Source organism: Carassius auratus, chromosome 44 (assembly GCF_003368295.1).
Source record: "Carassius auratus strain Wakin chromosome 44, ASM336829v1, whole genome shotgun sequence".
In the NCBI taxonomy this organism is placed as follows: domain Eukaryota; kingdom Metazoa; phylum Chordata; class Actinopteri; order Cypriniformes; family Cyprinidae; genus Carassius; species Carassius auratus.
The window spans coordinates 4,746,624-4,760,486 of record NC_039286.1 but is presented as its reverse complement, the minus strand read 5'-3'; the positions used below and the strand labels follow the sequence as shown (position 1 = coordinate 4,760,486).

Below are 13,863 nucleotides of genomic sequence, written 5' to 3'. Positions count from 1 at the left end.
GCTGCGGTTTGGGGTTCAGTTCCTTGCTCAAGGGCACCTGTGTCATGGTATTGCCAGCCCGAGACTCGAACCCCAAGGGGTTAGTAGTCAAACTCTTTAACCACTAGGCCACAACTTCATAAGAATGAATGTGTGAATATGAAAAACTTTTCAAAAAGTCATGTATGAAAAGACAAAAAAAAGCATGTATTTGCATGTAAGAGAGACAAAAACTGTCTTGCAGCCCTGAATCGAGTGTGTAATGTGTATGTGTGTGTAAGTGAGCATACACTTGAAAAAACAATGACCCAGATTTTATGCATTTGATGGATATAAATCAAAATCAAATCTGAAAATGTACAATGATACAAGTTCGGGACTGTTTTTTTTTTTTTTTTTATCGCGTCATTATATATATATATATATATATATATATATATATATATATATATATATATATATATATATATATATATATATATATATATATATATGATAACCTCATGTTAATGCAGAAAGGTTTTGGGAGTGATCATGACAGTAGCTGACATTTGACTGAGACACTGACAAATCTAGTTGTTTTGCCAATATAGTTGCAATGATAAGGTAGTCAACATTAAAAATGTGTTGATTATCATTATGTGGACTTTTCACAGTTTCATTTATGTGTTTCTCAGAGCAGTTAAATGCACCCGTTGTGGATTCTGTCATAGATCATCTTTATATATTGAATTAGATCCTGAATGTTGTCTTTGTAGAAGGAAACTGGGATGTAGTCTGGTCTCAGTGTGTCTGACACTTGTAAAGCTGACACATTATCAGCCTCACTGACTGTCTGTGAGCATTCTTCAAACAGTGATGAACCTGTCTTTTCTTTCAAAGCATAACTTTTTGCATTTAATCGTTGTGTATCTGATTGTGTCAGGATGTAATAAGCATTATGGAAGCACTGGTGTTTCCAAGGACACAGAACAATGGTCACATCTTTGAGTCTCTGATTTCACAACTTCAGACAGGCCACATACAGTACATTCTCCCAGAAAGAAGATTTGGTTTGGTTTGTAAGTCAAGGTGACTATTTAGTTGGTAAGTTCTTCTTCTGGCTATCCAGACGATAGTTGTTGTTATTTTCAAACAAGTTAAAATCAGCACTGCTAGCATTTCTAACATATTTTTCAATTGCTAAGACACATTTCATGAACTCGCTGACTAAACATTTTGCTTATCATCATATCTTTAATGTTTGAGAGAAAGAAATCAAAATATGTGTTAACGTGATAGGTGATGCGCGGGTCAATGTATAAACAACCCGCGCCCGACCAATGTTTGCAACTATATTAGGGCTGTCACGATATTAGATTTTTCATATCACGGTTATTGTGGCCATAAGAATTCACGATGTCGATATATCGTGATATCTATAGAAACCTTGGGTTGGGGAAGATATCAGTCAAATTATGTTTTTACTTTGTTTATTGAGTTTTTCTTTTTCACCCAACGAGCATAATATTGATACTGATAAACGCAGGGCACAAGACTCTGGCTTTCTCCGTCTTCTTTGAAGCTCTTATGAAACAACAAGAGAGAAAATACGGTCAAGTTCAACAGTATGATGAATAGATATTAATGGTAACACTTTACAATAAGATGCCATTTGTTAACATAAATGTATTAACGAACATGAATGAACAATGAACAATACTTTATTACACAATTTATTAATCTTTGTTAATGTTAATAAAAATCGAGTTATTCAATGTTCATGACATGCTCATAGTACATTAATGTTTACAAACACAACTTGTGATTTTAACAATGCATTACTAAATGCTGAAATTAACATGAACTAAGATAAAAAAAATGCTGTGGAAATATTGTTCATTATTATTTGTTATTTATATATGTTAACTAATGTAATTAACTAATGTTAACTAATGAACCTTATTGAAGAATGACCACAGATGAGGCATTAAGTGCTTGGCGCTGTGACCAACTTAACATTTTAAAGAGTTTGATGTAGCAATGTGGTCGTTCAGTTTTTCAAGATCCGTTTTAATCGTGTAAATCGTGTAAAGATTTGAACAAAGAAAGAAATGAAGTGTTACTACGCACAGGCCGTATTGATTGCAAATACAAAAATAAGACGAGTAAAGAAAACGCGGTACTTATTAAAATAATCACCCTTAAGTATATGAAAACAGAAAACCGCTATTAATAGGTTATATGATATTTCCCAGTCTATGACTAGTAAAATAATAACAACTTACTCTTATGAACACAGCTCTCCTCGAGTGCGAGTTCTGCGTTTTCTTCTTGTGTGACAGGTGTCAGATTTAAGGCACGATACTGCCACCTGGGCACTCAACCAGGTACTGTTACCAATTATTGACATGTGGTGTCATCATAAGGGAACTGTTCATTTTAAATATTGCAGTTATCACTAATACCGGTATATCCTCATAAACTAAATTAACACGATTATTTTTTATTTGAATATCACGGTTATCGTCAATACCGGTATCTCGCGACAGCCCTAATATATATATATATATATATATATATATATATATATATATATATATATATATATATATATATATATATATATATATAGTCTTCGACCTGCTTCCTGATCCGCATTTTTAAAAGTATTATGCATCGCCCCTTTATGTTAATTTAATTACTTAAATAGGCTAAATAAGCGTTATGGTCGCACACAGCTTGTCACGAAGAACCGGTTAAAGTAATGATTATCAATGTGTCTAAATTAGCGAGTAGACATTTAATTGTTTAGTAATAAACTAGTGTTTTCTGTGTCGCTGATAAAATGAAGCTGATGATGCGGACTCGCCATGAACGCCATATGCACATTTCATATGGATTACATAATCAGATAGCAGCCTATTTATTGGTTTGAATATTTTCGTTTAAATGTAGACATTTCAAGCTTTCTATAATATATGGCCTATATTTCTTTTTAAACCCACCGACTAAAAGATTAAGACACTACCTCACCCAAAGTTTCTACAGCTTTCTTCTTAGCTATTTTTTAGAATCTGGAAAATTTACTGGGGCTACAGTCATTTACTGCAGTCGGTAGAGCGATGTCGTATTCTCCACCATGTCCCACAGCAAAACTACTTTTGCATAAATTGCAAAAAGCTCTCTCTGCTTTGCCATCTACAGGTCTTAACCATGAGTAGGCTATGTAGCGTCCAATCGCTATTAAAAGTGCATCTTCTCTTTTTCGTGGCCACACTGGCCATGGCTGCTTAACCTGACCGAACAGCGTGAGCACTTTCCAAATTGAGATTGTTGACACTGTTGAGGAGGCGTTCCTGCACCAGTCAACAGTTTGATCGACTAACCTTTTATTGCTCTCCTCTGAAATATTGGACATAAGTTAACAGTACACCTATGGATGTAAAGCGGGACAGGTGGTTACTCTATAATTGCGCCAGTTGTTCAGCCAGTATAGGCCTATGTACTTCAAAATTGTGTATAGTACTATATAAATTACAATTGCCATGTTTATTTCAAATGACCCGACCGACCTTGAACCAAATATCATTAAAAATATTTTTGGATGACTCATAACCGCAGGCACCCGCTCAATTGGATCAACTCATCACTGACAAATAAATGCAAATACAACTGGAGGTAATTGTTTGGCATTCTATGCTAACAGAATTACCAGAAGGTGTCACTATATGACATCCAAAATAACTGGGATGGGAGCCAGCAAAAACATATTGGTGTATCTTTTATTTTGATCATAAATACAGTAAATTCACTAGTGTAAGATTAGTTATCTAAAAATCCTGCACTGGAAAGAAGGAGAAATCTTCTGTAATTCTGGTTTATTTTGAATGAAACATTGGAAAAGACAAATATAGTCTACATTAAAAAAATATATAATAATAATTATATATATATATATATATTAGGGGTGTAACGGTTCACAAAATTCACGGTTCGGTTCGGTTCAATACACTGATGTCACGGTTCGGTTCGGTACGGTTCGGTACGTTTTAGATACAGCAAAAAGAAAAAATTGGCAGATAAATTTCCTTGATTTTTTTAAAAATGTTTTATTTATTAAAACTAACAAAGTATGTGTTTTTTTTACATTGAACAATGATGGAGCTATTCTTTACCCATCTTCTATGGTGTTTTCTTAGCAGCATACTGTATAAAACAAAAATAGCTCCTTATAAATTTTTTTTTAAAAATTAAATGTAATATTGTTGTAGTGGTTATGAACAAATACAAAGATGTAACTCTTTTTATATGGAACTCTATAACTCTTTATATTTAGTGTGTTTTTACTCAATTGGTTCTCTATTTGGGCTTATGTTTTTTGGAACAAAGCAGGAATTACGGTCTGTCTGAAATGGGCTCGTGAAGGAATATTGTAATGGGGCTCAATTACATTAAGCATGTTCTTAAAACCTGCGTTTTCCACTACAGAGTAAGGTCTCATATCCGCGGCTATAACGTAAATGCACCATTCGCTGCGGTGATGTCCGTATACGGAGCCCGGGACGTCACCTGTAGGAGAAAAAAAAGCAATCCGTGGCGACGGTTTTGCAATCCGTCCCCTCAGTTTATAAACCGTACTCACGAATTCATAAACTGTTCACTCGATTTAACAAATCGTGCCCACGGATTAACAAACCGTGCCCACGAATTTCCAATCCGTGCACTTAGATTTTGTAAACCGTACCCTCGGTTTTTGAATCCGTACCCACGAATTCATAATCCGTGCGCACGCTTTCGCAATCCGTTCCCTCGGATTTGTAAACCGTACTCACGGATTCATGCAGCAAACTCCTACGTGTTAACATACAGTTTTATTGAATATTATTATGTGGAATAGGTTTACAGCAAAGTGTCTTAAGTGATTCTCTATCAAGTGTAGTACGAGGTGGAATACAAAGATTTAATAAGAAAGATGCGCATTAAAATCTTGTTCAATTGCTGATAATCTATAATAGCACTTGATTATTATTGTGCAATAAACCTGGCATTGTGACTGACTCTGGAGTAATTTTTTCCTCTTTTGTAAGTTATTTTGGATAAAAGATTCTTATGCATAACCTGTTTAATAATATATAATAATGATACAAATAAAAATAAAGTTATTTTTTATAATTTTAATTTGTAGGCTAAATAAATGAGTACAAGACAGTAAAAATATTTGTCATAAAATAATTTGTGAATTGCTTTATTTTTAAATAACCTTTGGACAGTTTTGGAAATGCTTGTGTACAATTCTTTCTTAACATGAAGACTTATTTTTGTGATTTTATTATACTAAGCTCCACCCACCTCACCCCACCTGCCGGAGTTAGATGCATGTTTCACTGTTAAGTGTAAAATGCGTGTCAGTTTTCAAATCCGAGGGAACGGATTGCGAAAGCGTGCGCACGGATTATGAATTCGTGGGTACGGATTCAAAAACCGAGGGTACGGTTTACACAATCTAAACGCACGGACTGGGAATTCGTGGGCACGGTTTGTTAATCCTGGGTACGATTTGTTAAACCGAGTGAACAGTTTATTAATTCATGAGCACGGTTTATAAACTGAGGGGACGGATTGCAAAACCGTCGCCACGGATTGATGTTTTTTCTCTCCTACAGGTGACGTGCGGGGCTCCGTACCGAGCCTTCAGCGCGTACTGAGTGAGCGAGCGCCTGACTGAGTAGCCTAACATAAACATATAAGTTGGTGTTTTTTTTCTTCGGGGGTGTCAGGGGCATTGCCTGTTACGTCGTTTGGGTTATTGGGCTACCTTGTTGAACGCATAACATTATATTTCACACACCTTTTTTATTTTCCAAATTTAATTAATTAGTCCAACGAACCGTTCGGTACATAATGCGTACCGCGTACCGAACCGAAAGCCTCGTACCGAACGGTTCAATACGAATACGCGTATCGTTACACCCCTAATATATATATATATATATATATATATATATATATATATATATATATATATATATATATATATATATATATATATATATATATATATATATATTAGGTGTGCTCGTGATCGGAGCACCCCTAATATATATATTATTTTTTTTTATTTTTTTATTTTTTTTATTAATCTTTTAGATATTGGATCAGACAAGCATGCTAATCCCACTGCTGGCATATGACAATTAATTTAATCATGTCAAAGTGAAATAAATTGTATATTTATGTGTTTAATATACAAGTAGGTCTTCATGACCTTTGATTGATGATCAAAATCCCAAAATGTCCCAAGGTATTTCTGTCTCTGGCATCAGTGAGGGGGAAATCTCATTTGGATTCTCAAGCCCAGGACCTGCAGGTGGAGGAGGTTATTATGCAGAATATAACAAGGATGGTTAAAAAAGAGGTTTTCTATAGAGTTGGCTATTTAATATGTGAAGACCACCATTATTTGGGGTTTTCAATACAATTACAAAAAATTATAAAATGTCCTATACATACTCATGCCATAGGTATACAAGCACATTGTATTTGATCTAAGTATTCAACATTGCATTATTTTTGAAGTCAGCTTAATAAAATCAAATCCAAGGAAGTCCCTGTATGTATGTCAGAAGCTGATCTATATCTGAAATATAATCCAATGAGTGCATTCACGTGACATCTATAACATCTGTATCACTCACCTCCTTGTTCTCTTAGTCGCTTCCGACCGAGTCTGTCAGCTGTGTAACTCAAATATTTTTTTATTTCATTTTCACACTCAGCCCTGTTTACACTTCGTTTGAATGCAGCATCTGAAAAAATAAACTTGATTATAAAATAATTGGAAATTCTCAAGCATTTGTTCTATAGAGCCTCATACTCACAGCTGTAAATAGTTTGAACATTATTTATGTCAAATTTGCCTCAGAGTTCTTTAAATACATTTTATTTATCTGCATTTGTTTTGATTTGAAAGTAAAGACAATTGCAGACAAAATACAAACATTCTTGATTCGTGGGAAGTGTTCATGCAGCGGTGAGTTTACCTCGGATCACATCTGTTAAACTAAGATGAGAGAAGGGTCTTTTTTCTCCTCTCCCCTGCCAGTTGAACTCCTTAGCCAGATCATCTGTTATAACTTGCTGCATAATATTCTTAATCACATCCTTGGGGCCAAAACCTCCAAGTCCTGACAAAAATTTTACCTGTGAAGAATTTTTTTTATATGTGATTCCAATACATTGCTTTTAAAGTCTCAAATATTTTGTATAATGACATCAAACTGTACTGTTATAAATAGTCTGCCTGGACCATTTTTCTTAGTTTTCTTACATTTAAGCCTTTCTTAGAAAGATACAAAAATAATTTAGATTCAAATCAGAATATATATATATATATATATATATATATATATATATATATATATATATATATATTAATTTGTTATCATGACCAAATTAATGTACAGTATCCCTTTAAATAAATGCTGTGTCGACTCACATATTTTTTCCGTGTTGTTGCGGTGCTGAGCTCTTTTTCACTCATGGCCAAATCTTCAAAGGTTCCAAGAGGCAGTTTTAGGTTTGCTTTAATAGCTTTTGAAGGCACGCTTGTACTGCTGGGGGCTTCAGAAACTGTATTGTCTTTTAGTAGTTTCTTTAACATAGCACGGTTTTCCTGAACCGTGCTCTTGATGTCTCTCAGCATTTGGAGGAGCTCATCCTTCTCTGTTGTGTAAAATGAGGTGTGCTATAATTATAGAAAATAAAAAAATCATATTCTCATATTGATTATGTCAAATGAAGTTGACTCACCATCAGCTGTCATTCTGGATGTCGATGCAGGTGTTACTGCAGGAAGTGGTTGTAGATAATTATTTGACATTCCTTGAGTGCTTTCAAGTCTTTGTCTTTTTAGTATTCCAGGGAATCCAGTGGCTAATAGATATGACCTTTATTTGAAAAATCTTTCAAAGATCAAATCTATTGAACAATTTGTATTTTTTGGAAAATAATGCAAGTTACTTACCGTTCTTTCTGTTCTTTGGTTTCTTTTTGCCCCTCTTTTGCCTTCTCAAAAGTGTCTGCAGTAAGATGAATATTATATTACATTATTTGAAAACTTATAAGACAGTACATCATCTTAAATTAAGTTGTTTTAAAGGGGGGGTGAAATGCTATTTCATGCATACTGAGTTTTTTACACTGTTAAAGAGTTGGATTCACAGACATTTCACTGATCAGAGTGATTCACTGATCAGAGCGAGAGCGTCGCGATAAGTCACAAAAGAAGTGTGTTTTTGGTGGCCAGGGCAAGAAAACCCTGCACAGATTACCAAAAAAAAAAAACAGCATTAAGGGACCAGTGGATGGAGTTTATTTTTACAGAGCATCAACGGAGTTGTGCAAGTGTTTTTGTTTGTTCCCTGCATTTCGAAGATGCTTGTTCACAAGGCCCAGTTTGACGACGGATTTGCGTATCGTTTATTTCTTAAGGATGATGCAATCCCAAGGAAAAAGGGTCACGTTGGAACCGCAGGCGGTGAGTAAAACTGCTTCAAATATCTCTGCCTCCTTGTTAGTGCGTCCCCCTCCCATGCAGAGACCCGGGTTCGAGCCCCGCTCGGAGCGAGTCGTTGCTGCTGCTGCTCTCATTCAGTTTCAGCCTCTGGATCTGATTCTGGATCATAAATAAACGGCTGAATCTGACTGTAAGCCATGGTTTGTTTTGGATGATGGGTTTTCCCTCACGGTAATGTCAGAGCCTTTAATATGTTTTTCAATGGCTCTGGGTAATGTCACAGCTTCCACATGCTCTCAACGCAAAAGCCTATTCGCGCTCGTGATTCTTTAGCTCCGCCCACACGTCACGCCTCCAGCCGGTCGTGTTTTTAGGGGAAAAATCGGTACAGACTATCTTTCTCTTATGAATATAATAAAACTAAAGACTTTTTGGATTTATGAAGGATGCAGTACTACTCTATATGTACTCAAGATTAACAGGATATTGAGTGAAAACGAGCATTTCACCCCCCCTTTAAAATAGTGACCATTACCATGTTCTCTGTGAAAGCTAATGTTCAGTTTCTCCCATGGTTTCCCTCCTGTTTCAGTTTTAATTCTGTTCTGAACAGCTTCCATGCACTTGTCTGGTGATTTGAATGGGGGCCAGTAACATTGTTTCTTGTCTAGGCTCAGCCAGTTTGTTGGTGCCACCACCACCTCATCTGAGTCTTGCAGAGTAACAACTGCATACATGGTGTGCCTTGTGGGGAAAAATAGAGAGATAGAAAAGGAACACAAACAAGACAGCATTTAGCTCTGGTTGAAAAATAAATATACTACCTTTTATAGTAAATTGGTAAGATTGGGGGTGGGTACTTATTTTGTCAGAAATTTGATTCTTTCACAAATTAAAAATCATTAAAAGGTTAACATATTACATTTCATAGTTTACAGTTATGTCTAGAGTAGTTCCCAATGTGGAGCCCCTCCAACATTTCACATTTTGCATGTCATCTTAATCAAATGCACCAGATTCAAGTCGGCAGCTCATTAGTAGAGGCTATTAGTTTAAGACCTGAAATAGTTGTGACAGACAAAAGTGTGAAAATGTGGTCTTATGTAGGCTTCACATTAGCAGTTTTGGTATGCACCTGGGTTTTTATGTTTGTTTGTTTGGATAATGTGATCGCTGTTTTCTATACTAAGGTGCACACCTGTGAACCATACTTGACTAAAAGGTTGGTCTTTCTGGAACAGTTTGTTTCTGATGTGAACACAATCATCACTAGGAAGTGAACTACTAATGCTGACATATGAATTGATCAAACTGTGTATTTCTGTGTTTTCTCACTTACTTTCCTGACAAGCGTGACTGATGCACTGCAAGCAGAGATCATTTCTATCTCATTTAATTGAATACATTTAATACCGACTCACAAATTCACAGTACTTTGCAGTCAATGAAGAGTCTATATTTTTGCCAAGCAATTACTTGTGATCTGTCGATAATCTATTTGATCAATTACTTAATGGTGTTAATACCTGTAAAATCACCACTTTTCAATAAAATTCTGTCATTGTTATGACACTGGCCATTTACATGATTCATGCAAATTCAAAAGATTTGGGTGAGATTTTTGTGATGTTTTTAGGAATGTATCTCTGAGAGGAAATTACTGTGTTCAGAAAGGTTTTGATGGCATTACAGAGGTAATCAGGGAAAAGCTTTTTTTGTGCTATTCCATAAGTGCCATCTTTTGTAAGAAAGTGAATTTGCAATTTCATTAAGCCTGTCTGCTTTTTTGTTCACACTAATACAGGGGTGTTACTAGGGTGGGGCCAGGGGGTTTACTAATTTACTAACTAATTTCTGCCTTGCTTGCTCATTTTTGCTTCTATGGTGCTTAGCCCCTTAAATTATGTGATGACTGACATGAAAGACTAGTGGCACAAAGTGCTTAATGATGTGCATGATGATGCACTTTAAGGCATCATCATATCGGTTATCCTCACCTTCCATCACCCTCCACTGAAATGTTTTCTTCCTTATGTATTACAAAATCATCCTCTTCATCCTCTCTACTAGTCCAACTGGCTTTTGATTCTTCCTCTGTGTTTACAAATGTTTCTGCATCCATTTCAGCACAATCTTTATCCTTAAACTCATTTCCTATACACTTTAATTGTTCACCATTAAAATTTCCTCTGTATAATTCCTTAACATAAAACACTTCATTAGCTCTTTCCATCACAGCAGCTAATACTTTCTCAAGGTCCTCAGGTTGGATGCAAAGTATCACGCTTTCTTTGAAAACTAGAATATCCTGCTGTTTTAAATGCCCAGCTAATGCAGAGCCAAATAATTTCAAAGCCAGCATAATGAGAACTGGGGTCAAAGGGCAGCCCTGATCCAGCAGTTTGTCTCTCTCGCTTGAATCATCTACAGATTCAGTATCTGCTTCTGGTGCATCTCTGAGGAGGTTTTTCACAATGAGAAAATCCTGATACAGAGTTGGGTTTGACCGTTTTTGCTTTTCTATTTCGTCCTGAATATGAGACAACCTCATCTCAGTGCAGAATGTTTTGGGAGTGATCATGACAGTAGCTAAATCTTTTGGTACCCGACCCTTTGACTGAGACTCCAAGTAATCATCTAGACGTCTGGCCAGAATGGTTGCAATGACAAGGTAATCAACGTTAAAGAAGTGTTGACTATTGTCATGGGGACTTTTCACAGTTTCATTAAAGTGTTTCTCAGAGCAGTTAAATGAACCGCTGTGGATTCTGTCATAGATCATCTTTATGTATGGAATTATAACCTGAATGTTGTCTTTGTAGAAGGAAACTGGGATGCCGTCTGGTCTCGGTGTGTCTGACACTTGAAGAGAATTTACAGCTGAAACAATATCAACTTCACTGAGTGCATGTGGGCTTTCTTTACCCAGTGATGAACCTGTCTCATATGTCAAAATATGCTTTTTATGATTAAATAGTTGGGAGAATAATTGTACGTGGAGATCTTTCTGAAAAAGTACATTTCCCATTTCCAAGTACACAGGACGATGATCGCGCATCCCTGAGTCTCTGATTTGACAACTTCTGACACGCCACATGCATTCTTCTGGAAAGAAGAAATAATCTAGCCTGGAAGCAACTTGACTATTGAACGTATAATTTTGATTTACAGGATTCTTTCTTCTCCAGACATCAACCAGCTGAAGAGATTTCAGGAACTTTTTCACACAAAAGCGCAGCTTTCTGTGGATTGAGGTATCTGTCACCCTTTTTGAATTGTCTTTGTCAATAAATGGATTCAGAACTGTGTTGAAATCTCCACCGATCACCAGCAGTCCTGTGGTCATTGACTGCAGGTAGCTTGAAAGTTTATCAAGGGTTTTTTTGTCTGTGCCATGGTTATAAACACTAACCAGTGTGTACAGCTGACTTTTCACTTTACATTTCAGCACAACATAAGCTCCACAGTCATCTTTTTCATCACTTATGTATTCAAAATCCAGTGTTTTCTTCACTAGTATGGCTGATCCCTTTCGGGACATATACGTTGTGTAGAAAATATGCCACTTGTTTTTTAGACCTTCTATAATATGTTCATCTCCTACTCCAATGTGTGTCTCTTGTAAGAAAACAACGTCAGCATTTTGTAGTTTTTGAAATTTCTGATCTCTTTGTCTTTTAAGTCCGTTAACATTCCAGGTGGTGAAGTTTATGGTCTGTGAAGCCATTGACAGATCTGCTTTAGTAAGTTCCCTGTCAAAACAAAGGGTGATGGAAGGTAGAACATTTTTGTTTTGAATTACTGAGACTTTCATGGTTTCCTGACACCAGTAGAACAATTTTCTATTTGGCAGTCATTTTTATCCAGAGTGATTTAAATTATATTTAAGATTTATTATTTATCTTCTCCTATTATTTATAATTTCCTAGGAATCGAACCGATGCCAACAGTTTAAATCAATGCTATTGTTCCCTTCTTCTAAAAATATTACTTTTCAATTATTATTGTTATGGTTATTATTATTATTATAGTTGTTTTGTTTACTGTATGGTTTAAGCATTAATGTTGTGTTACACTTGCTAACAGACTGTAATCAAACAGACCATGTGACTGTTTCTACCACAATTGCCACTCCCTGTTTAACCAGGTGTTTGTCTCTGATAAAAACATGAGCAGGTCATTTTTATGCATGCATATTAATAAAACAATGTTACTTCTTGGAAAACAAGTGTGTTTGAAATATATCAAGAGTATCTTGGATAAGATCGTATACCTGCTTTTCTTTTTTAATCTGATTTAGTTAATAAAGAGTTCCACTTGTACCACTGTTCCACAAATCACACATATTCAACCTTTTCAATCATACATTATAGTGTGGAAAAAACAGACGTCTCCAAAAATTATAAACTGAAATAATAATTGTAATTATAACATGACTTTTTTTTAAGGTATAACCTGTTTTTTTATTATTATTATTATTATTATTATATATATCCCATGTGAATGCCTTGAATGTCTTGCTTGTATACAAATTCTAAGATGAGTATAAAGGATCGTACAGAGAGATAAAAAACAAAATGTTGATGTTGAATGCTCATTAGATAAATTTGTCGTAATATGTATGTCTATAGTTTGTTTTGGAAAACAGTAAGCTAAAAAAGAACAGAAAATATTTTTGACAAAATAAGTTTTGGAATTTTAGTTAACTTTTAAACACCTTTATAATTTGAAGACAACAGTACCTTTTATCTCTCAGGATGATGTCTGTAAGACAGGAAACTGCCGTCGATTCAACTGTTGTGTTGAGCAGAGTGAGACGTCTGACGTCAGAGCCGATTCACTTTTGGGGTGTGGACTTCACGTGAAATGAAAGCAAGGGAAATAAAAAAAAAAGAGAAAGAGTCTCCTAATCTCATTTGATATGACTTTTATACTTAATAAAATCACTATCATACATATGTATTGTATGTTTGTTTTGTTTTTTTGAAGATGTTTATTTTCAAACCACTCAGCTCCTTTTTTTAGGGGACATTCTGGACATCAACAGTAGTAGTCATTTTGTACAATGCAAGGGTTAATAAGGAAACACAAGAGTTTGCATGTTGTTTGCTTTAAAATTTTGCCATTTCCCCTGAGGCAAAGTTGCGTTAAAACCAATGAAAATGAAGCATAGTCAGTTTTGAATATAAGCAAAAGCTGTGATGATATTTAATTACTGAATATTAATGTTTGATTAATAATGACTCTTTATAAATATACATGGGGATCTAATGCCTAATGTTTTACTAATATTGTAAAGGGATCAGAAATGAGAAATATTGAAGGGGGTAAATATATATATATATATTGGCCATATCGGCCATAACTTATGAAGAAAAACAGAGCAG

General features: G+C 35.3%; 1 protein-coding gene across 4 annotated transcripts; it reads right to left on the bottom strand.

Annotated features, from left to right (window-relative positions):
* Nucleotides 1-6,142: 6,142 nt before the first annotated feature.
* Nucleotides 6,143-13,331, bottom strand: LOC113062214 (uncharacterized). Of its 4 annotated transcripts, XM_026231906.1 has the most exons (9): nt 13,219-13,331; nt 10,474-12,228; nt 9,012-9,220; nt 7,985-8,039; nt 7,771-7,907; nt 7,457-7,683; nt 7,002-7,161; nt 6,657-6,767; nt 6,143-6,322 (listed from the first exon to the last, which is right to left on the bottom strand). In XM_026231906.1, the coding sequence occupies exons 2-9, from the start codon at nt 12,201-12,203 to the stop codon at nt 6,240-6,242; spliced, it is 2,712 nt and encodes a 903-aa protein (XP_026087691.1). In that variant the 5' UTR covers nt 12,204-12,228; nt 13,219-13,331; the 3' UTR covers nt 6,143-6,239. The 4 variants fall into 4 exon arrangements, with proteins under 4 accessions (XP_026087691.1, XP_026087693.1, XP_026087694.1 ...); XM_026231908.1 differs by lacking the exon at nt 10,474-12,228; XM_026231909.1 differs by lacking the exon at nt 10,474-12,228 and having other exon boundaries at nt 9,012-9,216; nt 13,219-13,314.
* Nucleotides 13,332-13,863: the final 532 nt, after the last annotated feature.